Raw genomic sequence first — 26,832 nt, 5'->3', positions numbered from 1 at the left:
GTCTTCCCTCCTTTATTTTCGCCAAAAATTTGGAAAATTTATCACTTTCGATAAATAAGTTTAAAAATTTGGCCTTTAATTTAGTTTCAATTTTTTTTAATTTTTGGACACATATTATGTAAAATGTCCTTATTTTAATAAAGTGTGATAGAGTTAATAAAAAAGATTGAAAGTTATGGCCAAATGATACAAGTAGGTAATAAATGCACTTCTTCGGACTATTTTTATGTCAGTTATTGTTCACATAATTAATGAAGAAATAAAGGGCATTTTAGAGATAAAATTTTATTTAACTAATTTTCTTAATCCAAGAGTTTTTTCTTTTTCTCTAAATAAAGAGAATAAAGAGAATAACAATTTATATATCCTGGATCATATATGTTGATTAACACCGATCATATATTGTTGTCTTCTCTGTCTGCTATTGGTGTTTGCTCCAATTACATTAATCACCTATACCATTATGATTTTTAAGAAAGCCTCCCGATGTTTTTAGAGCATTGATGTGTTTCCATACAATAAAAATGGAGGAAATAAAATCATAAGGGAATTGTGGCAACAAGCATACAGAGGACAAAATATAGATGACATTTGCATTCATACATATTCGGAAAGTGGTGGGACTATAATTTTGATTCCAATTTGATGCGATGCATAATTTTACAGTTTTAAAAGTTAAATTTATAATATCTATTTTAAATTTAAATTCATAATCTATCTAAATTATTATGAAAAAAATATCAATCATTTCTATTATGTTAAATTTGGATTAAAAAATTAAATTAATAATTTTTTAAAATTTCAAATGTTCATCCATTTATGACTAAATATTGAGATTAATTATTGTTATTAACGAAAAAAATTTCAATAAAAAATTATAAATTAAAAACTTATCGAATAATTCAATTATAACAATTATCGAGTAATACATAAATACCTACGCTTGAAGTGCAGAATAACGACTAATTATATATATATATATATATATATATATATATATATATATATATATATATATATATATATATATATATATATATATATATATATTTGGTTATTACTAATAGCAAAGCAAAGTATAAGTTGAAAAAAATTTTAAAATACTATTTGTAGAAAATTAGCTATTACTAATAGTTTTGCAATATATATATTATTTTATGGGCTGCATTCCACGTTAATTATTTATAACTATTATTAATTTTTGTATAATATTAGGTATTGATTATAATTCTTATAATGTTTAAAGCATGAAAGGGAATATAATAAATACAATGACTATTACTAAATAAATATTAATTTTTATATAAATTAAAAAAAAACTAATCCAATTACTTTATAAGATGTCAAATAAAATAAATTAATATTATGAACTAAACTAACATTACATATTAGACGATAGGTGAACAGTGGTGAGAAAAAAAAAATTCCCAGGTCAACATGTAATAAAATATTAAGAAAAATTTTCAAGGGTGAATTGAGAGTTGAATCTTAGTTAGGCATGACCAAAATCCAGTTTTCATAATTAAAACCATCGATTCAGAAACAGTTGAAACTGGATTTTAAATTTTGTGGAACCGTAATCCGACGGTTCTAAGAACAAGTCAGAACCAGAAGTTCTTTCAACCGGTTAGAATTGACGGTTCCAACTGTCTTAATACATTTGCCACAATAGGTTTTCTTCTTTAGTAACTTTTTTTAAAACTAAGAGAAGGGAAGGGGAAGAGTGAATTGGAAGATATTGACATTGTTGTGTTGGGAAAGTAAAAAATTAATGAAGGGAAGGGAGGAGAAATAATTTTATTTTGTTCGGCTGAGGAGAAGGGGAATTTTAGTTATAAAAATACAATTATTTCCTTTGATAGGAGTTGAATTTGTCTACAAACTTCTGGAAATAAGTAAAATCCCAAGATAAATGATTTTCTCTTTCATTCTATTTGTTTCCCCTCTATTCTCCTCCATTTTACGCCCAGTCTAGATAAGATTGTATGCCACTCGTTTTGACAGCCAGCTTGTCTTCTTGAGTTCCACGTGACAAAGAAGAGAATCCTGGCCACCATGGCTCACTATATGCACGATCAGTGCTTGGAAACGAGGCTGAAGCACTGCCATTTCCATTTTCCAGATTAACATTCTCTTCGCTTGCATGCCTAACAAATTCCTCGGGAGACATGTGGGAACCATGGCAAGCGCACACAATTTTGATTTGAGTTTCACTGTATCCATACGTTACACCAAAAATTGTTCTTCCCTTTGGACCATAAACTGTAGTTGAAACCCATGGTAAGTTTGGGCAACCACTTCCAAAAATCTCTGGGGGCTTTGAAGAAGTGATATAGGGATGAGCAAATGTGAAGTCTTTACTATCATCTTTATGAGCAACTTTATCCCTTTGATCAACAATAAACTTGAGAGATTCATCCTCCATTTCAGACTGCAATTAAGATCAATATTATCCCCTAAATGATTCGCTGGGGATGTAAGAGTGCCTTTGTCGTCATTAGTTCCAAACATCATTATTAGAGGCTTTGAAGAACTACTGTACGAATGGGCTTTTGAGTTTTCCGAATTGGCAAGCATGGATTGGCGTTGGCCATTAATATTGCTAGTCTTGCTGGGATTTGACTGCAGTTGGGTTCCATCTTTACTTGTGTCTCTCAACAACAATAATAATGGAACATAAGATGAAGAACTGCTGTTCTGCTGCAAAATAAACAACATTATGTCAAACTGATGCTAATACCTTTTCTTTTCTACTTTTGATGTGCAAATTTTTATTTGTAGTTCATTGAGTTATAAGTCTAAATTTTTCCAAAGCAATGACCCTCTGAACTCTTATTTGGTTAAACGACTTTAAGATGTAAAATTCATTTATAAAAAACGGGATTTGGTGTAATTTGTCCAATTTCACAAAACTAAATTTATTTGATTGAAATAAACATTTTCGTTATTCATGCCCAAGCATGAAATTAAAGTATAACATTCTAAACCAAGCATAAAATTTTTTATTACAGTGGCACCAAATTAACATTGGGAGTTCAGTACTTGGAGGAAAACAGGAAGCTAAATTATTTGGTTAAGATGGGCTTGGCTCGATAAGAATATATTTGAACTCAAGCTCATTTCACGCTAAGGAGTCAGAGCTCGAACTCGGTTTGTGCAAAAATAGTCAAATTCAAGCTCGACTCGATAATCATCAAGTTTGAACTCGAGCTTGAAATATATCAAACCGAAAGTAAGTTTTTCTGATATAAGTTTAATTAATTTTAGCTTATTAGGTTAGCTCTAAGCTTAGCTCGGCCTAATAAAGCTGGTTTGCCAACTGTCTTGCTTGGCTTGACAAAACCAGCTCACAAGCTAATAAGCTTGACTCAGACCCATTTATTAAGCGAGCTTAATAACTCGGCTTGACTCGACTTTGATTCATTTATTAAGCGAGTTCAATGTCTCGGCTCGAACTCAGCTTTATAAGTTTATCGAATTAGCTCCAGCGAGTCGAGCAGCTAGCAACAAGGGCACCCAAGTACTTTTCATATGGAGACTTAATAATGGCAATCTCTTTTCCATCAAAAATTTCCTCAAAGTATGAATAACGATACCTAATTTGATATGTAATTATTTTTAATTAGAGTAATTTAAATTTTACCTGTAGGTAGTCGACGATATCGTCATCACCGAAAAGACTGCCAACAACGGTGAATTTATGTGGTTCAGTGGTTGAAGGGAAATAAGAAGCTATATAACACTTATCCGTACATCGCTGGCCAAGGATTTTACATGCGGCACAAGGTCCGATAACCGTTGCAGAAGGTGGGCCGGCGACATGACTTGAAGAAGTTAGGGAAGGAGGGAAGGGAAAAGAAGGCTGAAAAGGAGAATTCAGACTTTGAGAAGATGGACATGGAGAATTAGATGATGGCGACGGCGACATCGACGGCGACGGCGACGATGACGGAAATGATGGTAGAGAAGAAGAGAGTGTAGATGGAAAGAAGAATGGTTGTTTCCCATAGAAAGAGAGATCCAGATAGAGACAGAGATGTAACGGAGGAAAGAGCTACTCTTGCAAAAAATGGGTCACTGGTTAATGGTTGCTTTGCTGGTATTATTTTCAATATTTGTTTGGTAACGGTGAGTAAGGAATACGATATTGCAGGTAACGAAAAGTAATGGAAAGTGTGGCAGTATCCTTTCCATGTCCCTTCACATTTTGGTTTTTTTTTTTTTTTTTTTCCCCTTAAATGATCGTTCATTGATTATGAGCTGGACTATTGGAGTAACTTTTGTGTTTTAAATTTATTTCTAGAAGTAAATAATACTCTAAATTTTGAATCGTTATTTCTTCATTATTTTGGTTATAATTAAACACTTACTGCAACAATCAAGCCTTCCTCCCAAATTATGAGGTTGGCTCCATGAATTTTAAATATTCACTTCCATCAAATTAATATTAATGTAGAGTATAATACGAGCGAAAAAACGATTTTGAAAATACTTTTTTAAAAAAAAATTTAAAGGAGAATTTTAAAATCATTCATTATATTAATAATTCGAAGAAAACATAAAATTTTGATGGAAAATTATGATTGTATCCATATGGAATATTAAAATTAACTTGTGTCTATCATTGTATTTTAGAAAATATATTAATATATTTCTAATTTTTGCTTTTATTAAATTATTTGGTCATTCTAGAATTAATATATGAGACCCACACACATGTAAAAAAAAAAGAAAAAAAAGAAAAAGGAAGATTCAACATGCATACAACAAACTTAAAAGCTGTATATACGTTATGAAAGAGAATTAAAAAAAAAAAAAAAAAGAAAGAAGGCAAGTGGCACATGAGCTGTACACATCTCATGACTACACTTTCTTCTCTTATAAATATAAATATAGGAGAAAATTGCTTCTTCTATGTACAAAAACACCACCATAAAACCAACCTCGTATAATGTTAGAAAGAGGTTCTTAAAATTAGAAAAGAGAGAAAATAGTGAGAATTATAATTTTTGAGATGTTTTTTTGAGAAATACTTAGAGTATTACTATTTTTATAATTTCTTTTGTACCTACTATTTTATAGTAGAAGAATTATTCGGTGTTTTTAAATCAAAAAGAAAAAGAAATGAAGAACACAAAAATTGCATGAGTCACTATCCTCTTTGCTTCAAGACCTTCAATAGATACGTGTAATTTTTGTATTAAATAAATGAAAAAATAAAAGCTTTTCCTTTTTTTATTTAAAAAAAGTTCTCACTCTACTTTTGATATATCTCTTTTTTTTAATTATTTTCAATTTATGTTTCTAATTCTTTCTCTTCTAATTACTCTTTTCTTTTCTGAAAATTTGTAATTACTCTTTTTCATTTTTCATGATTTGTGGGTTTTGGGATTTAAAAATAAGAATATATATTTTTAAATCTTAGATGGTTCAATTGAGAATAAAATCAGTGGCTCTTTTTATGCGATTGAACTACTTAGGCACCATGCTTTTTATGCCATGAAAGTTTGTGTTATATATATTGGAAACTGTGAAAACCAGAAGAAAATCTGAGTTCTTTCACCGCTCTCATGTTCTTCATCCAAAGCCCTGCACTAAATTCTCACTAACACTTAATCCACCATAAATTAAAAACCCCATAATTTATTCAAATTGCTTTGTGATTTCTCTTGGAACAGTGTATATATCTATATATACTAGGATGAATCGGCCAAGCGAGCTCAAAACTTATAATATGTTAAATATTAATGATTTGAACCTAAGACTATTTTTATTGAACAAGAAGTTTGTTTGAAATATTTTTAGTTTATTACAGGTTTTTGTGGTTTTAAGCCTATCTAGATTTTATTGTCGATCTGACTCAAGGTATCGGGTCATGAAACATACACACAAAATATTCTATCTTTTGACCCCATAAAATTTAGCATAATTGATAAAAGAGCAATTAAGTTCATAAAGGAACAGTGGTGCTTGATTAGGTTGATTTTGTGGTTGTGTTTTATGGTCTTGTTCGTTGTTCAGATAGGAAGTACAAAGATATATAAAAAAAAAAAAAAAAGAAAAACACAATAGGGCAACACGCATATTGCAACGAGTAGAGAAATAGTACACAGGCAGGAGAGAGAACTTTATAAAGCTCATCAATACTGTTGAGATGGCAAGTTTTTCATTTTAAATATTTTAACGATGCACACGTGAGCTTTTCATCTACTCTTTAATGAAAAATCTAACAGACTGCTTTTTATGTAACACTAATTAAAGTTTATATTTTTTATAATAAGTTGAATTTTAGGAAGATTAATGTATAAGGTCTATAGCTCAAGTTCCATGGGTGAAACTAAGCTGGTCCTCGTATTCATATTGTTTGAGTTATACCATTTGTCAAGCTACAAAAGCAGGCTAAAACTGAGAGATAGAACTTTTATACCTAAATACCCATTAAAAAAAAAAAAATCCTTTTTTCTTTATCTTTTTTCTCTTTACCTTCCTCTTTAGATACAATCTCTATTCCCATCACCTCCACCACCGCCACGTTACCAGCTCATCTCCCATCACAACTGCCACCTCCACCACCGCTCACCTCAAATTGATCCCTCTCCTCGCCCGTGTCCTCTACAATATATGGTTCTTCATTTTCTTTAATTTTTCTATTATTTTTCTAAAATAAAGAAAATTCTCAATTTCATCTTCGAACATGATAATCTCGACATTTTCACCAGGTGTGGCCCTTACATTGGCTCGTCCATTTGCAGTCTCAACTGGACCTCCGATGGCTTAAGGTCTCACCACGGCTGGTGTTGTGACTATATTGAGGTCATGTCTACTTGTCCACACAAGGAGTGTGGCTAGACCTTATTCTACGTTGATCAGTGGCGGGACCGATGTGTGGCCTTTTAAGTTAATGATTGAGCTTGATGGGTATAGTTTGTTGGATGGGTCCTCCTAGTAGATGGTGAAAGGGTAAATTTATTATTAGGAATCGGAGCGAATTCTCTGGTTCTACTTTGTCACCATTTTTCCTATATATATATACACGCACATTTGTTTTATTTTTTTTACAATTTTTAATAGATGAAGTATTATATTATTTACTAATAGGATTTTTAAATAAATTTATTTAATTTATAATTTACATTAGGCTTAATGACTTCAAAAAAACCTAAACTTTTAAGTTTTTTTCAATTTTGGCCCTTTTTTTTTAATTTTATCAATTACAGCATTGAACTTAGTTTTTGCAGCAACTATAGCCTCCGTTCAAGAAGTGTTGGAAGCTCGCTTGACATGGTTGTTAGTGAGATCCACATATTGCCATCTCAAAACCACATGGACCCCAAAAAAAGCAAAATGCTCAATTTTTTATCAAAAAAATAAATTATTTGATATAAATCATATATATAATTAAAAATAATTAAACATTTAATCTAAATAAATATAATTAAAAAATAATGAAACCAGAAAATAATAGATACGTTTGTAATCAAATATTTCAATATTATCAAATATTTTTCTAATTTTATACGTTTCTTAAATCAAATATTTGTTTAATTATTTGTCAAAAAATCAAAGATAAAATACTATACTTTTTATAATTATTTTCATATTTTTCTTTCCTAATTTTAAACTTTTAAAATAATTTTATTAGTTAAAATATAAAACATTACTTTAAAAAAAGTGGGCTTTTTGTTCTAATACAATTGTAACTGTAAATTGTATAGAAAATTAATTTTTGGGCAAATTGTATATTACTTTTAAATTTAGAGAGGAAATTGAGATTTATTTCATCTTTTAATTAAAGAAGACAGTAATAGGGTTGACCTTGCCGGATATCTAATAACAAAAAAAAAAAGGTTTTTGAATATTCATTTTTGGAGTATTTTTTGATACGATAATTGATTGATTTCGGAATTTTGATTTCGGAATATAATTATACTATTGATGAAATTTTTTAGTTTGATTACATTAAAAGAAAGAGAAGAATTCATCTAACAATTGCTTGATCTAGGAAGATGTTTTAATTATAACATTGATGATTTTTTTTTCAGTTTAGCTACATTAAAAGAAAGAGTTGAATTTGATTGTTGAAAGATGGAAGGAGGAGTTGGAGTGCTTGACCCCTTTTATTTTTTATTTTTGGTGAGGGGGTGTTTTTCCTTACCATTTTTTGAGGAATTTCTTTGAGAGTTGAAAGAGGATAAAAGAAGGAAAGGAATTTTCTCGATCTTTTTCTAAGGATATTTTAATTATAAAATTTTTATCTCTCACTTTTTATCGAGCTTTTGTGGTCTGACAAATAGAAAAATTCTATTAGTACGCACGGAAAGACAAATTATTTATAATCTTAGCAAAACATAAAGATTTAGAAAGACATATCCAAAATAATTATTTTCAATAAGATATGAAGATAAGATTATAATTTTCAAAAAAAGAAAAAGGAAAAAAAAAATTGTGAATCTATGCTTCTAATGTCATATATCAAAGGTAAAAAAATTGTGAATCTATGCTTCTAATGTCATATATCAAAGGTATTAATTATGCTTCTAAGGCAGTGCGGCCTACCCTGCAGATTGGACGGGGATAAGATCTCACATATTGACTTCGAAGTCAAATAATCAAACCATTATTAATAAATTTCTACCTTTGGCATTCAAAAAAAAAAAAAAAAGATTTTTAAGTTGAAAATAGTCAAATGACAATTATAAAAATGCTTGGAGAGATGCTTATATTACTTCCAAAGTTTGATAAGCTTATCATGGCTAGCAGAAGCAATCAAGCTTGTCAAAGGTGATACAGCTAAGGCACTAATTAATCCTTCATGAGCAGGCACGGTCAGAGTCTTGTTCTCAGCCATATTCCAAAGCTCCAAACACAGGTAACCACCAATGACTAGCAAAGAAGGGTATGTAGGATGGAAAACACAGGAGCGGAATTCGTTGCCAGGCCAACTCATGGCATCACTGCAGTTCTCATCACTCCCTGACAGGAGACTCCACAGTCTAGCAGAGTCATCACTGACAGACGCTAGATACTGTCCAGAAGGATCCCAGGATAAAGAGCTGATTGGCTTGTTATGTCCCCGAAATGAATGCCAGAGAGCTCCTGTCTCAACATCAATTATATTTACAAAATTATAATTAGCAGCAGCAAGATACCTCCCTAGACGCGGCTGAAATCTTATTTGGGCTGTACCACCCTTTGTTATTTTTAGACAAGTACCATTTCCGATACTCCAGTAACGCAGTTCACAATCTGCATCGCAAGAGCAAATAAGATCATCCTTAAATGGGTGGAAATCTATTGACATGATAGAAGTAGAATGTCCTGTAAATGTGCATATTGAGTTATTGGGATCATTTGTATCCCAGACCTTGACAGTTTTATCGAATGAAGATGTTGCGAGCTGTGGCATAATTGGACTAAAACGAACATCTGTAATCAGTGATGAATGTTCTTTAAGGATGGTCTTCGGCTTTAGCTTTTCTCTTTCTGTATCCCACAATACCACCTTTTTATCATGTCCACCACTGGCAAGCAATTTTCCATCTGATGAGAAGTCGCAACAAACAACTTTGCCTGCACTTGCTCTAGCAGAATTTACTTCAACGAATGTAAACAACCGATTAATATCATGTTTACGAGCAACTTTATCACTTCGATCAACATTACCCACAGGCATATTTAGACCCACCATATCAGCCTGCAAGTCGAGATTATTATTATCCCCTAACTGTTTTGCTGGAGATGTAAGAGTGCCTGTGTCGTTAGTTCCAAACATATTTAGAGGCTTTGAAGAGCTACTGTATGAATGAGCTTTTGAGTTTTCAGAATTGGCAAGCATGGGTTTGCCATTAATATTAACATTAGTTCGATATGGAACAATATTGCTACCGTTGCTGGGGTTTGCCTGGAGCTGATTTCCATCTTTACTTGTGTCTCTCAACAACAATAATAGTGGAACGTAAGATGAAGAATTGCGGTTGAGCTGCAAAATAGACAACATTGTGATCAAACTCATGTTAACACTTTTTCTTTAACTCATGATGTGCAAATTTAATCTCATTCTGAAAAAGACTAATTCTAGAGTGGACTAATTGTGTCAAGTACTACCTGAACTCGCAATTTATTTTCATTACGATTCCTAAATTCAATCTGATATTAATAAAATTAACAAAATTTTATTTGAACTTCATTGAGGTATAGCTTCATTGAGGTATAGCTTTGAATTTTTCCAAAGCCACACTACCCATAATTGGTTAAATGACTCGAAGACGTAGAATTCATTTATAAAAAATGAAATTTGGTGTAACTTTTCAACTTCATAGAACTAAAGTCAATCATACCAACTAGAAAATGTAAAATTCTAAATCAATTGTACAAGATTTTACAAATTCATTGCAATGGAATCTAGCCAGCATCGGGCTCAAATTATGATAATTCCGTCCCAATAGACACACCAAGAAATAGATAATGATGAACTCAATTTGGTATATAACTGTTTTCTAATTAAGGAGCAATTTAAAATCATACCTGCAGGAACTCGTGGACATCGCTGAGTCCGAAGCGACTATCAACGACAGTGAAATTATGCGGTTCAGTAGTTGAAGGAAAATAGGAAGCTAAATAACACTTGTCGGTGCATTGCCGGCGAAGGATTTTGCAAGTGGCGCAAGGTCCGACAACATCCTTAGAAGGCAAGCTGAAATGGCTTGAAGAAGTTTGGGAAGGCGGTAAGGGAAGACTTTGATGAGAAGGATGAAAAGGGGAATTCAGACTTGGAGAAGATGGATATGAAGAGTATGAATTAAAAGATGGTGACGGAGAAGAAGAAGAAGATGGAATTGATGATTGAGAATTGGAAAACGTAGAGGGAAATACGAATGGGTTTTTTGCCATTTGAAGCTAAGCTAAGCGAGAGAGGAGAAACTGGGTCAATAATAGAATAGATGGTGGTGCTTTCTTAAAATTTTTGTTTGCTAATGCTTTTTAAGCATGGAATCTTAAAAGTAAGGTCACCTTTAGTTGGGAAGGAGGGATGAAATGGGGAATTAAATTCTTATTCTAGATTATATTCATGTTTTTAGTCGCTAAAAATAATAGAATCAATAGAATAAAGAATTAATAGAAAGACCTAAACATCCATATTAATAAATTTGCTATAACTTAATTTATTCAATTATTATTTTATTTAAGAAGGTTTAGTGTTTATAATAATTATATAATTATCATTAATACTTGCAAATAATGAGAAGGAAAAATACTTCTAAATCTATAATTTTTATTTCTTAATAATTTAAAAAATTATAATATCAGAGTCATATAAATGCATGGATATATTATTATCACAATATTTGTGATATTGAGTTAACAACTGTGCATTCGATCCATTTGTAAATGTGCAAATTGAGTTATTGGGATCATTTGTACCCCAGACCTTGACAGTTTTATCGAATGAAGATGTTGCGAGCTGTGGCATACTTGGACTAAAACGAACATCTGTAATCAGTGATGAATGTTCTTCAAGGATGGTCTTCGACTTTAAATTTTCTCTTTCTGTATCCCACAATGCCACCTTTTTATCATGTCCACCACTGGCAAGTAATTTTCCATCTGATGAGAACTCGCAACAAACTACTTTGTCTGCACTTGCTTTAACAGAATTTACTTCAACCAATATATAATATCCCTATAAAATATTGAAAATAATTTGCTTATATCCTTATATTTTAGAAAATACATTAATATATATCTAATTTTTGCTTTTATTAAATTATTTGGTCATTTTATCTGAATTATTGATCTTATTATATTGACGTCCCTAAAATTTAATTTATTACGTACAAGTATATAAACTTCAATTAATATTACATAAAAGCCAACTTGTTAAATTTTCGGTTAAAGACTGGATGGAGTGGTGACAGACTACATAATTAAACATTTAAAATAAAAAATTTTTCACCTCAATTATCAACTTTGATTTTCTCTCTCCTTGTTATTTTTTTCTTCCATTGTTTGATGGCTACCTCAGTCGTTACTGCCGGAACTGTGGGGTCCCTCCGACATGTGTGGTGTTCTGGACCCACACAAGTTTGAAAAAAAAAAAGAGAGAAAAGGAGATGTGTGGTGTTGTGGATCCACCCAAGTTTAAACAAAGAAAAAAAAAAGGCACGTTTTTTTTGTTGTTCAAAGGATGCTGCAGAGAAGAAAAGAAAAAGGAAAGAAAAATTGGCATGAAATTTTGACAAAGATGGAGAGCCGTGAATGAGTTACACACGGCTCTCTCGTAACCTCTCCTATAAATAGAGGTAGCGAATCCCTCTTCAATGTACAAAAAACAAAAGAATAGAAATACATAGAGTGTATAGAAAATTTTAGGAAAGGGTTCCTAAAATTGGGAAAGAGAGAAAATAATGAGGATTGTAATTTTTGGGGTGTTTTTTGAGAAACACTTAGAGTACCACTATTTTTGTATTCTCTTTTGTACCTACTATTTTTAGTGGAAGAATTATTTGGAGTTTTTGTCCCGTGGACGTAGCGCATAATAGTTGAAGGGTGAACCACGTAAATCTCGGTGTTCTTATTTTTCATCTGGTATTTACGGTAATTATTTAATTTTTACCGTAGTTATTATTTCTGGTGGATTCGATCGTCAATATCCAATACAAAATTATTGGAGGTATATGTGGTATTAGTAATTTTAATTTTACTTTTACCACCGGTATTTTTTCGCGAGCCCCACTCGGGATCAGTTATAATCCCAACAACTGGTATCAGAGCCTTTGGTTGGTAAAGTCTGTCAATTTCTACAAAGTTACTATTCACGTGAATAGTGAATTTCGTGAATAGTAAATTTTTTGTCAGATTCAGAATTCGACATGGCAAACGACGGGGCAATGATCAAATTGACAAATTCGAATTACTCAATGTAGAAATCCAGAATGGAGGATTACCTCAATTGCAAAGATCTGTACGATCCAATTGAAGGTGACAGTGCAAAGCCAGAAGAAATGAAACAAAGACAGTGGGAGAAATTAAAAAAGCAGACATTGGGTACAATACGCCAATGGATAGATGCTAGCCTGTACAATCACGTGAGAAATGAAAAAGATCATTAAGTTCTCTGGAAGAAATTAGAGAATATGTACGAGGCTACGAATGCTTAAGGAAAAGTCTTCATGATGCGTAAAGTCATGAACTTGAAGCTGTCAAAGGGACGATCAATTACACAACATCTAAACGATTTTGAAGGACTCGTAACTGAGTTAGCAGTTAGCGGTATGTCCTTAGAAGACAAGATGCAAGCATGCCTACTGTTGGGATCTCTACCGGATAGTTGGGATACTCTTCTGGTGTCATTGAGTAACTCAGCTCCAAATGGTGTGGTAACAATGTCTATGGTAAAGAATAGACTACTCAATGAAGAGCTAAGAAGAAGAGATGTTGCTAGTACTAGTTCACAAGCCCTTGTCACAGAGAATAGGGGTCGGAGCAAGAGTAGAGGTCCAAGGGATGAAAAATCAGGTGGTAGATCCAAGTTCAGAGAGATGAGAAAGTGTTACCATTGCGGTAAAGAGGGTCATCTCAAAAGAAATTGTCGTTTACTCAAACATGATAATGCAAACCGAAGACAGGAGAATGACAGAAATACATCTGCTACAGTCTCAGGAGAAGATGGTGAGGTGACTTTAGTCACTCATGATGCAGATTGTTGTCATGTTGGAGATGCAGATACCGAATGGATAGTAGACTCCGGTGCTTCATACCACTGTGTTCCAAAAAGGGAATATTTTTCCACTTATAAAGCAGGAGACTTTGGCACTATTAAAATGGGAAATAATAGTGTCTCGCAAGTGGTGGGAATTGATGATATTTGCATAAAAACAAGTATCGGGTGCACATTAACACTTAAAAATGTGAGACATATTCCCGATCTTCGGTTGAACCTGTTGTCTGTGAGTGTACTGGACAAGGAAGGCTATCACCATCATACAGGTGACGGTAATTGGAAACTCACCAAAGGGTCTTTGGTGGTGGCGAGAGGAAAATTATGTTGCTCACTGTACAAGACACATGCAATAATATATGCGGGACAACTGAATACAGTTGCAGATGATGCTTCACCAAATTTGTGGCATAGGCAACTGGCGCACGTTAGTGAGAAAGGGTTGAATATGTTGGCTAAGAAGTCCCTCATACTATTAGCCAAAGGTAAAATAAACCCTTGTGATTATTGTTTATTTGGGAAGCAACATCATGTCTCATTTTTGAAAAGCTCTAGACGGAGAGACAACAAGTTGGAGTTGGTACACTCTGACGTATGTGGTCCCATAGAGGTAGAATCACTTGGAGGAAGTAGATATTTTATTACCTTCATTGATGATTTCTCACAAAAAACATGGATATATTTGTTGTGCACAAAAGACCAAGTATTCAAGCACTTTCAGCAATTCCATGCGATGATGGAAAGGGAGACTGGAGTTGCATTGAAGTGTTTGCGCACGGATAATGGTGTTGAATATCTCTCTAAGGAGTTTAGAGAGTATTGTAGTCAGCATGGTATCAGGCATGAAAAGACAGTCCTTGGTACGCCTCAACACAACGGCGTTGCTGAACGAATGAATCGCACCATTATTGAAAGAGTCAGATCCATGCTCAAAATGGCCAACTTACCTAAGCCATTTTGGGGAGAAGCTATCAATACTGCTGTCTACCTAATCAACCTACTACCTTCAGCACCTTTGGATTTTGATATCCCGGAGAAGGTCTGGACAGGTAGAAATATTTCATACTCTCACTTGAGGGTATTTAGCTGCAAGGCATTTATGCATGTTCCGAAGGAGCAGAGATCAAAGCTTGATGACAAGACAGTTCCTTACACTTTTGTCGGTTTTGGAGACGAAGAGTTTGGCTATAGGTTGTGGGACCCAGTGAAAAAGAAAGTTGTCCGGAGCCGAGATGTAGTATTCCACGAGAATGAGATCGTGGCAGATACAACTTGTGAAGAATCCACAAGTGATGGTGTTGTTGATATTACACCAGGAAGCATTCCTACAGATGATGCCATAGGAGGAGGAATGCCAGAATCAGAACGAGAAGAAGAAGAAGAACCAGTCGTAGGGGATCAAGAGACAATTGTGGATGATAAAGTGATGCAGAGGGTGTTGAGCAGGGGGAGCCAGAGAACCCCATTACACCAGAAGGAGTTGAACCTCAGTTAAGAAGGTCAACCAGAGAGCGCCAAACATCTACAAGGTACCCTAGTTCGGATTACATTTTGATTACTGATGAGGGGGAGCCAGAGAGCTTCCAAGATGTGAAATCTTGCAAAGGCCGAGATTGCTAAACAAAGGCCATGCAAGAAGAGATGAATTCTTTGAAAAAGAATAACACGTATGAGTTGGTGAAACTTCCAAAAGGGAAGAGAACACTCAAGAACAAATGGGTGTACAAACTGAAGAAAGATGATGGCAATCTAGTGAGATACAAAGCTCGATTGGTCGTCAAAGGCTTTACTCAAAAGAAAGGTATTGACTTTGATGAGATTTTTTCACCAGTTGTGAAAATGAGTTCTATTTGAGTTGTGCTAGGTCTAGTAGCCAGTTTGAATCTTGAGTTGGAGCAGCTTGATGTAAAGACCGCATTCTTGCATGGGGATCTAGAAGAAGAAATCTATATGGAACAACCAGAAGGATTCAAGGTCAAGGGAAAAGAGGACATGGTTTGTCGCTTAAAGAAAAGCTTGTACGGGTTGAAACAAGCCCTGCGACAATGGTATAAAAAGTTTGATTCTTTCATGGTGAATCAAGGTTACAAAAGGACAGATGCAGATCCTTGTGTATATGTCCGGAAATTCCCTGATGGTAAATTTATCATCCTTCTCTTATATGTTGATGATATGCTAATTGTTGGACCAGATGCACATATGATTAGCAAGTTAAAGAGTAATTTGTCAAAAGCATTTGACATGAAGGATTTGGGATCGGCAAGGCGAATTCTCGGAATGGAGATTATTCGAGACAAAAAGTCCTGCATATTATGGTTATCGCAGGAAAATATATTGAATGAGTTTTAGAGAGGTTCAATATGAAGAATGCTAAACCAATTAGCACTCCGCTTGCCCCTCATTTTAAGTTGAGTAAGAAATCCTACCTATCAACAGAGAAAGAAAAAGGAGATATGTCAAATGTTCCATATTCTTCAGCGGTCGGAAGTTTAATGTACACAATGGTGTGTATGAGACCAGATATCGCTCATGCAGTTGGCGTTGTGAGTCGATTTTTGTCAAATCCCCAAAAGACATATTGGGAAGCAGTAAAGTGAATTTTCAGATACCTGAGAGGAACTTCAAAGTTATGTTTAACTTTTGGAGGTGAAAAGGCTGCACTTGTTGGTTACACAGATGCAGATATGGCCTATGATCTTGATGAAAGGAAATCTACATCAGGATACCTATTTACATTCTCGGGGAAGCTATTTCATGGCAGTCAAGATTACAAAAATGTGTTTCGTTATCAACGACTGAAGCAGAGTACGTTGCAGCAACGGAAGCAGGAAAGGAAATGCTTTGGTTAAAGCAATTCTTTCAAGAATTGGGCGTGCAGCAGGAAGAATATATAGTTTATTGTGATAGTCAAAGTGCGTTAGACTTGAGCAAAAATACTATGTATCATGCACGAACGAAGCACATTGATGTAAGATATCATTGGCATAGACTTGCCATTGAAGAGAAGCAGTTCCAGTTGCGGAAAATCCACACAGACAGAAATGCTGCAGATATATTGACAAAGGTCGTTCTGAAGAAGAAATTCAAACTGTGTGTCAAAGCAGCAGGAATGGAGAGTCCCACCGTGTAGTCGGGAGGGGGAGAATTGTTGTGGGGTCCCTCCAACATGTGGGACACACATAAGTTTGAAAGAAAAAAAAAGAGAGAAGAAGATGTGTGGTGTTGTGGACCCACACAAGTTTGAACAAAGAAAAAAAAAGGGCACGTTTTTTTTGTTGTTCAAAGGAGGTTGCGGAGAAGAAAAGAAAAAGGAAAGAAAATTTGGCATGAAATTTTGACAAAGATGGAGAGCCGTGAATGATTTACACACGGCTCTCTCATAACCTCTCCTATAAATAGAGGTAGCGAATCCCTCTTCAATGTACAAAAAAACAAAAGAATAGAAATACATAGAGTGTATAGAAAATTTTAGGAACGGGTTCATAAAATTGGGAAAGAGAGAAAATAGTGAGGATTGTAATTTTTGGGATGTTTTTTGGAAACACTTAGAGTACCACAATTTTTGTATTCTCTTTTGTACCTATTATTTTTAGTGGAAGAATTATTCGGAGTTTTTGTCCCGTGGACGTAGCCCATAACAGTTGAAGGGTGAACCACGTAAATCTCGGTGTTCTTATTTTTCATCTGAGATTTACGGTAATTATTTAATTTTTACCGTAGTTATTATTTCTGGTGGATTCGATCGTCAATATCCAATACGAAATTATTGAAGGTATATGTGGTAATAGTAATTTTAATTTTATTTTTACTACCGGTATTTTTCCGCGGGCCCCACTCGGGATCAGTTATAATCCCAACGGGAACCTCCACCAAATAGAAATTGTAGTGGTCTCCAACTTTATTCTGAATTTTTTTTTTTTTTATCTCTCTATAAACAGATCTTTACTTTATTGCAGTATTATTTTTTCTCTTTTTCTCACTCTTTTTTTTTCAAGAAAATAATTTATTTTTTACCCTAGCATGCAACAAAATTTGAACTCATCTCGTGAAGAACTCACCTACAGATTTTGTTTTTATTTGGAGAAATTAGGGTCTTTAAATCAAAAAGAAAAAGAAGCGAAGAGCACAAGAATTGCCTGAGTCACTATCCTCTTTACTTCAAAACCTTCAATAGATACGTATAATTTTTGTATTAAATAAATGAACAAATGAAAGCTTTTCCTTTTTTCATTTAAAAAATTTTTCACTTCTACTTTTGATATATCTCTTTTTTTTAATTATTTTCAATTTATGTTTCTAATTCTTTCTCTTGTAATTGCTCTTTTCTTTTCTGAAAATTTGTAATTACTCTTTTTCGTTTTTCATGATTTGTGGGTTTTGGGATTTAAAAATAAGAATATATATTTTTAAATCTTAGATGGTTCAATTGAGAATAAAATCAGTGGTTCTTTTTATGCGATTGAACTACTTAGGCACTATGCTTTTTATGCCTTGAAAGTTTGTGTTATATATATTGGCAAGTGTGAAAACCAGAAGAACATCCCAGTTCTTTCACGCTCTCATGTTCTTCATCCAAAGCCTTGCACTAAATTCTCACTGACACTTAATCCACCATAAATTAAAAACCCCATAATTTATTCAAATTGCTTTGTGATTTCTCTTGGAATAGCGTATATTTATATATACTATGATGAATTGGGGCAAAGTGAATCCAAGATTTATAATATATTAAATGTTGATGATGTTGGGCATGAGACTATTTTTATTGAACAAAAAAGTTTGTTTGGTATATTTTTAGTTTACTATGAGTTTTGGTGGCTTTAAATCTACCTAGATTCTAATGTCGGTCTGCTCCAAGGTAATGGATCATGACATATACACACACAAAATATTATATCTTTTGACCCTCTAAAATTTAGCATAATTCATAAAAGAGCAGTCCAGTTCATAAAAGCATAGTGGTGCGTGATTAAATTGATTTTGTGGTTGTGTTTTGTAGCCTCATTTATTGTTCAGATTGGAAGTACAAAGATAAAAGAAAAAAAAAAAAGAACAATAGGGCAACACACATATTGCAACGAGTAGAGAATTAGTACATAGGCCGGAGAGAGAACCTTATAAAGCTGATTAATAAGGTTGAAGTGGCAAGTTTTTCATTTTAAATATTTTAATGATGTACACGTCAGCTTTCCATCCACTCCTAAACGAAAAATTTAATAGATTACTTTTTATGTAACACTGATGACAGTTTATATAATTTTACATAACAAATTGAATTTTAGAAAGGTTAATGTAATAGGATGTATAGCTCAAGTTCCACACGTGAAATTAAGCTGGTCCTTCCAGATAAAACTTTTATGCCTAAATACCCATAAAAAATAAAAATTCCTTTTTTCTATTTACCTTCCTCTTAAGAGACAATCTCTATTCCCATCACCACCAGCACCGCCACCTTACCAGCTCATCTCCCATCACAACTGCCACCTCCACCACCGCTCACCTCAAATTGATTCCTCTCCTCGCCCGTGTCCTTTACAACGTATGGTTCTTCATTTTCTTTAATTTTTCTATTATTTTTTCTAAAATAAAGAAAATTCTCAAGTTCAACTTAGAACATGATAATCTCAGACATCTTCGAACATGATATAATTTTTGAGTATGAGCAGTATTATTTGTTTGTTAATTAAGGGTATTTTTATCTTTTAGCTCAGAATTTAACGGAAAAGTATAAAATATGAACGGAAAGGTCAAATGGTATGACAAAAATAAAAATTAAGAATATATTAATATGTTTTCAGATTATAAGAATACACCGGTTAATTTAAATATTTTTTAGAGATGAAATAGTAAATTTTCCAATTTTTTTTAGAAGGTAATTTTCCCAATTTTTATTATAGTTAAATGTCTCCATAAAATATTTCACTATTATTAAATGCTTTATAGAATATTTCATGAGAAGAAAACATGGCTAAAGAATATAGGAAAAAGAAAAGAGCAAAAAAAAAAAAAATTGTTATGAAGTATACTTCTCATGTCATATACTTAAGCATGGCCACGGTTCCGGAACCGGCGGTTCCGATTCCAGAAAAGCTGGAACCGGAACCGAACCGAAATGGTCCAGTTCTGGTTCCGGTTTGGAACCGTCTGGTTCCGGTTTCGGTTCCGGTTCCGATCCGATTAATAAACCGACGGTTCCGATTGATTTTTCGGCGAATCGCATAATTTTAAATTTTAAATTTTGAATACCGATTTAAAAAAAAAATTATGTGAACATAAAAAATTAAAAAATACAGTTAAAAAATTTTAAAATATGAAGACCGGTTAAAAAAAAAATTATTTGAACATAAAAAATTAAAAAATACACCTAAAAAATTTTAAATTTTGAAGACCGGTTTAAAAAAAAATTATTTGAACATAAAAAATTAAAAAATACACCTAAAAAATTAAAAAATACTTCAATTAAATTTATTTTTTTTAAGACTTGAATTGTTGAGTGTTGAACATAATGATTTTTTAAAAAAAAAATTTGAACTGAATTTTTTTTTTTTTAAGTTTGAACATAATTTAAAAAAAAAAAAAAGGGCTTGAACTTAATTTTTTTTTGTTTAAAAAAAAAATTAAGTTGCCTACGTATCCTCTTGGGGTTTAGAGAAATCAAAGCCCACGTAGTTCTTACTTACCTTATATCAATTTCACCCCTTTTACCTTAATCGTTATTTGCACCACCGGTTGATGTTCCCGTTGAGGACCCATCGTATAAATCAAATAAATCTTCATTTTCTTTTGGATTTTCTTGGGCTCTTAGTTCGGCTTTGGTCCAATCATCCACGCACACTTGTGCTTCTAATGAATCGGGTATCATACGAGATCGTGTTTCATCAAGTATGTTACCTCCTTGACTAAAAGCTTGTTCAACCGCAACAGTGGAGACCGGAGCTGCTAAAATTTGTTTTGCAAGTAAAGAAAGAATTGGAAAAGTATTTGCGTGATGACTCCACCAATCTAAAATTGGAAAATCTGCATCTGCATAATCATCACCAAACTCAAAAGAAGTTGTTAGATAATTATCAAATTCAGAAATAGAACTGGATTCCCTTGTTCTTTTTTGTCTTTGCAATAAAACTTGTTGAGCAACACTAACACCACTTACCCTTTGTGTTGAAAATTGTGGAATATTAGATTGAGAAGAAGTAGAAATAGAAGTAGATGAACTAGAAACTTGAACAAATTCATTATATAATTGCATAATATTTTGTTTAACTTCATGCATTACTACATTTATATTAACATTATCTTCTACATCAAGATTTAATACATCATAATAAATAGTCAAATAATCACATAAAACATCCATTCTACATCTAGGATCAAATACAATAGCAACAAGATAAAGAGGTGATATATTTTTAAAATAAGATAACCATTTTTTTCATTGAAAAAATACAATCTTTTAATAAATCATCATTTTGAAATTCTTGGAGTGCAGTAACAATATTAATACACATAGGTAAAAATAAATTAGACGTGAGATAATAAACCCCACTAAATTTATAGGTAGCATCATTAAAAATTTTTAAAATATCTAAATTTTTTGCACAAATCTCCCAATTTTGTGGATATAAATTAATATCCTCAATATTATTAGTAACAAAAAAAACATAATAATTCTTTATAAGAAAAAGACTCGTTTAGTAATTCATATGTTGAATTCCAATGAGTTGGGACATCCTTTGGAAAACGTTTTGGTCTTTTATTATTTTCTTTACAAAATTTAGCCCAACTTTTCATCACTTGGGGATGTGTCCATAAATATGAAATAGCTTTTTTAATTGGAGAAATAAAAGAATCAAGAATTTTTAAACCATCTTGTACACGTAAATATAAAACATGGCATGCACATCTTATATGAAAAAATTTACCACCAATATTTGGTTCACAAATTTTTTTAAGTTCAATAATTGATCTAGTATTTGCAGAAGCATTATCAAATGAAATTGAAAAAAATTTTTTTGTCAACCTATATTCATCTAAAATTGAAACAATTACTCTATAAATATTATTTGCAGTATGTTTATCATCAAAAACACGAAAACCAATAATTCTTTTTTGAATTTTCCAATCATCATCAATCCAATGACATGTAATACCCATATAAGAATGCATTTGCCAATGATCACTCCAAACATCACAACAAATTGAAACACGAATTTTCAATTGAGAAAATAAAAGCTCTAACTCTTTTTTTCCTTTATTATATAAAGAAATAATAGTTCGTTTTACAGTATTTCTTAGTACTCTTTTAGCACAAGGATTTAAAGCTTTTTGACAATAATTATTAAAACCTACTTTTTCACCAAAACTAAAAGATAAATGTTCCATAGAAATCATTTTTGCTAATTCTTCTTTTTGTATTTTTTCAGAATATTTAAATAAAGAAAGGTTAGAAGCATACCCGGAAATTTGTTGTTGAGACCGATCAACTCCTATTTTTGTTGGATGTTTTGTCTCCAAATGCTTCCAAAATGATCCATAGCCGCCCGCTTGTTTAAATTTATAAGATTTTCCACAATAATTGCAAATTACATCGTACATTTTCTCACCTTTGAATTTTTTTGTGAAATGAATGGAGAATATGTCGGAACTTTGTCTTGCTCTTGTAACAATTTTTGCTCGTTGCTTTTGTTCTTGCTCTTCATCTTCTTGAAATTGCTCATTAAATTCGGATTCTTGAGTTGGAATATCCAAATTTTCATTTGGAAAACCCTCAAAATTAAATTGGTCGGGAATCATATCATAGATGTCGTTTGTAGGGATAGATAATTCTCCAATTTTTCCCTTGCCCTTACCCGAATTTGAGTTTCCTCCACTTGCCATTATATGATAATAAAATATAATTTGGAAAATTGAATAAAAAAAATTAGAGAGAATAATTACTTAATAAGAGAGATTGTGGAGTAGAGAAGAATAAATGAATAATATAGAGTAGAGTGTAGTATATTGTAGAGAGAGTAAGTAGAGAGTGTAGTATATTGTAGAGAGAGTAAGTAGAGAGAGTTGAGATTTTTTTGTAATGAATTTGTAAATCAAATAAAGTATTTATAATAAATCCAAAAATTCATTTTTCCAAAAATACTCTTAAAACTAGCCGTTATGTAACCGTTTATGGCTGTTGGGAGGGGTAATTAAGACATTTCACAACAAATTTAAAAAAAAAAAAAACTGCAAAAATCTGACAGTTACAACGGCTAGAACCGCTGGTTCGAACCGGTTCGAACCGACGGTTCTAACCGGACGGAGAACCGGCGGTTCCAGTCCGGTTTCGACCGGTTCTCTGGAACCGCCGGTTCCGGTTCTTTATTTGCTGGAACCGGAACCGAACCGGATTTTTCCAGTTTCGGTTCGTCCTGGTTCCGGTTCTCACCGGTTCCGGTTACGGTTCCAGGCCGGTTCGAACCGATGGTTCCAGTTCCCGAAACAGTAATATGGCCAAGCCTACATATACTCCCTTTGTCCCATAATAATGTCTAAAGGTCTTTTTACACCGATTAAAATATAGTGTTTCTATAATACCCTTATTTAATATTCAACGTCTCTCTTTATTATGTTAGAAATTCTAAAAATTTAATATTAAATTGTCATTTAGAAATTAAAGACTATTATTATTGCTAGTTGGCTACTACCATTCTAAAACATGTAAAAAACTAGTCATGTAGCAGATTGTCTAATTTTCAACTTTTTTAGTTAAACTGAATTTAATTTTTAATAGAATTATTGTAATTTATATTAGTGTTGCTTTAATTTAAATAGTTTATTTATGTAATTTTGATTAAATGATAAAAAGTATAATTATACGCTCTTTTTAAAATTCTCAATTAATGAACTGAAATATTAATTAGCATAATTATTATTATAAGTAAATTATTGTAATTCAACTGATATATTTAGTTACTTATTTATTTTTTTCTTTGAAATTTTTATATATTCAAATTTAGATGAGGTATGAGAATATTCTATTTTAATGAAACAAATTTTAGTGAATTAAATATTAATTTTGATTCTATTTATTAATGTAACTATATTATTTAATTAATTTTTATTAACTATGACTCTAACTCCATTCATTTTTTTAATAGAAGAAAAACTATTTAATAAAAAACTTAATATTTATTAAATGCAAAAAATTATTAATTATAATGAAATATTTTATTATATTTATTAGTTTGTAACTCCATTATTTAATAAAAAATTTAATTTTTATGAAAAAAATTAATTATAATGAAAAATGAAATGTCACATCATCACTTTCATATTCTAATATGTTGTCATATAAGCATTTAGGCTTTGGAAACTATATATATATATATATATATATATATATATATATATATATATATATATATATATATATATATTATAAAGAACATTAATATGTGATGTGGTTTTTCAATATCACATTTAATATTATTTACTTAATAACAATGCAAATTAAATAGGGGCACAAGGGTTTAATAAGTATATTTTCGATTCCATCTCTCAAAACCTAAAACCTAAAACCTCTCTTTCTTTCCTCTACAAGCGGCCACCAATTAGCTCTCACCGGTGGTCACCCTTTCCCCTTTTTATTTGTTTTTTATACAAATAATCCTCATATCTATATACAAATATAAATTTGAGTTATTGTTGCCCAAATATTAATATTTATTATTATTCATATATTGAGATTTTGTTCTCAGATCTAGTTCTGAGTTATTGTTATTACTTTTATGATGATTTTATTTAGTATATTTTATTATTTGAATAGTTATGCAGAAAGAAGTGCAGATCTCATATCTGATAGAAGGAAAACATTTGAAGGTAATTAGATCGGACTTGTACAAAGATCATAGAGTCGAACAGTGGCCATGAATAGCCATTAAGTAGAGCAAACGATCGCCTATGGAACAAATGTTATGCTTTCTCAACTCAATCACATACTTCAAATTAAGATTATATTTTTTTATTCTTTGTATAAGTGATTTATTATTAGACTTTCTATACAAAAATATAAAAATTTATTGATCTGCATTCTATATCTGTATACAGTTTCTACTTAACGAAATTTCTAGTTTGATTTTTTCTTAAAAAAAATATAATAAGAAACTAGTATTAAATATATAGTAGTTTTAAAAAAGGAAATTGCCCAGATTATGGTATGGGTGAAAAAGAAAAATTAGCCTATTATTATGGAGGGAGTGAAAAAGTGACTAATTGGAGGCTAAGACATTGCGGCCAATCCTACAAATTTGGTTGGCATAAGATGAATCTAACTATGTTTTTCAAAGTAAGGGAAAGGGTATCATTCATATGGAGTTAGCAGAACTCCTCTTCCTTTAAGCAATGTTATTTTTGTTTTGTTTAATTCCATTCCCGAAGAGCTAATTGGATCTTTTTGACATTACGTTCAAAATTATTTTACAGAAAACATAGTTTTAGATGCTATTAAAAGAATTGGATTACTGTAACATAGTTCTAGATGCTATTAAAAAAATTGGATTAATGTTTAATTGGTTGATAATATTTACGATTAAAATATTGAAAATTCACCTTAAAAAATGATCTTTAATCAACATATTTAATAAATATCTCAGAATAAAGCATCAAAATGATGAGACAAGTTCTCATGGTGGCCATGATTAAGGCTGTAAAATGAGTTGAATAATTCGTGAGTTGTTTGAGAGCCGATTTGATAAAAGCTCACTCGAATTCATTCAATCAATTTATTAAATTGAGTTGTCAAATTTGTTAAATAAATGAGACAAGCTCAAGCTTGAGCTTGACTCATTTAGCTTGCAAGCCAATTTGGTCGAACCGAGCTCACATGCTATCTCGTTAGCTTGCTCAATAACCTAAGATTAATTAAATTGACATTAAAATGATGTCATTTTGATTTGATAAATTTTGAACTCGAGATTAAACTTTGCTTATGTATGGTATTGGGTCAAGTTTGAACTTAGCTATTTTTAAGTATATCTTTGTCGAGTCAAATTCGAGCTAAATATAAAATTTCAACTTGACTTAGGACAACTCAGTTCATTTACAACCCTAACCATGATGTTCTAGGTTTGCATATAGAAGTAGTTACCTAAGCTGGCCATCTTACAGGCAAAAGATATTAGTTTAAAAGCTAAACTAATTATAAGCATGTTTAGATTAAAGGATATCCCTTTGAAATTCTGCTCATAAGACTCCGACATGAAATGGCTCGAAGTCAATATTTCTGGATTTTATAAGTCATAGATCATATGTTTGACTCCTAATTCAGGATATAAATCTTTATGGAGAAAGATATCAGGTTGAAAGTTGCCCAAACCATTGGAAGTGACAAATTTTAGGAATGAAATTGAATAACACATGCGTTTCAGACAGAGGCTTCAAAATGGTGACCATGACACCTTAAGTTAGACTTTAGACGAAAAAGTGCCCCTCTGTACTTACAAGTTGTAGCTCAATTGGTAATGCAGGCTGGACATGTGGGAAGAGCTCTTGGGTTCGATCTTCATAAAATGCATCTATAGGAAGAGGCGATGAGCCTTAACTGTGACTAAACCCTGAACTTGATTAAACGGTTTTTAGTAATAGGATCCGAATACCGGTGGTTTAAAAAAAAAAAAAAAAAAGAGTACCCCTCTAGAAAAGGAAAATCTTATCATATGAACATATATTATGAAACTATAATGGAGGAGTGAAACTTTCTCCACTGATACATTTTTTTTTTCATCTTTAGGATGAAAGATTTAATTATGAACAATTATATATACACTCATGACTTATTACATATAGAATAGATTAAAAAAATCAAGTATTTATTTTTTATTTCATATCTTTTTTTTTTTTTTTTAAATATGAAAGGAGTTACTCTATCTGTCTCATTTTATTTGCTTGTTATTCCTTTTTAAATGTCTCAAAATGTTTACAAGGTTTCTAAATTTAGATATGTAAATAATTGTTTTTCTCGTAATAACTTTTATGACTGTTCATTAAATATAGGACTTTTATAAATATCTTAATGAGTTAAGGTAAAAAAGGGCAAAATAATTTTTATCAATTAAATTTTTAATAAAAAAACCGTGCAAATA

General features: G+C 31.9%; 2 protein-coding genes across 4 annotated transcripts; both read right to left on the bottom strand.

Moving 5' to 3' along the window:
* Positions 1 to 1,772: 1,772 nt before the first annotated feature.
* LOC119371070 (uncharacterized) lies at positions 1,773 to 4,239 on the bottom strand. 2 transcript variants are annotated; one of them, XM_089722276.1, is made up of 2 exons: positions 3,644 to 4,239; positions 1,773 to 2,697 (listed from the first exon to the last, which is right to left on the bottom strand). In XM_089722276.1, the coding sequence occupies exons 1-2, from the start codon at positions 3,926 to 3,928 to the stop codon at positions 2,227 to 2,229; spliced, it is 756 nt and encodes a 251-aa protein (XP_089578402.1). In that variant the 5' UTR covers positions 3,929 to 4,239; the 3' UTR covers positions 1,773 to 2,226. The 2 variants fall into 2 exon arrangements, with proteins under 2 accessions (XP_089578402.1, XP_037496471.2); XM_037640543.2 differs by having other exon boundaries at positions 1,773 to 2,700; positions 3,644 to 4,235.
* A 4,404-nt stretch (positions 4,240 to 8,643) lies between these two features.
* Positions 8,644 to 10,970, bottom strand: LOC149495772 (transcriptional corepressor LEUNIG-like). Of its 2 annotated transcripts, XM_089722254.1 has the most exons (3): positions 10,525 to 10,970; positions 9,365 to 9,979; positions 9,109 to 9,246 (listed from the first exon to the last, which is right to left on the bottom strand). In XM_089722254.1, the coding sequence occupies exons 1-3, from the start codon at positions 10,888 to 10,890 to the stop codon at positions 9,202 to 9,204; spliced, it is 1,026 nt and encodes a 341-aa protein (XP_089578380.1). In that variant the 5' UTR covers positions 10,891 to 10,970; the 3' UTR covers positions 9,109 to 9,201. The 2 variants fall into 2 exon arrangements, with proteins under 2 accessions (XP_089578379.1, XP_089578380.1); XM_089722253.1 differs by having other exon boundaries at positions 8,644 to 9,979; positions 10,525 to 10,969.
* Between the last annotated feature and the right edge of the window lie 15,862 nt (positions 10,971 to 26,832).

This window comes from Jatropha curcas, chromosome 6 (genome assembly GCF_041381405.1).
Source record: "Jatropha curcas cultivar XTBG-Jc1 chromosome 6, XTBG_Jcur_1.0, whole genome shotgun sequence".
Classification (NCBI taxonomy): Eukaryota; Viridiplantae; Streptophyta; class Magnoliopsida; order Malpighiales; family Euphorbiaceae; genus Jatropha; species Jatropha curcas.
This window is presented reverse-complemented; position numbering and strand designations above follow the sequence as displayed.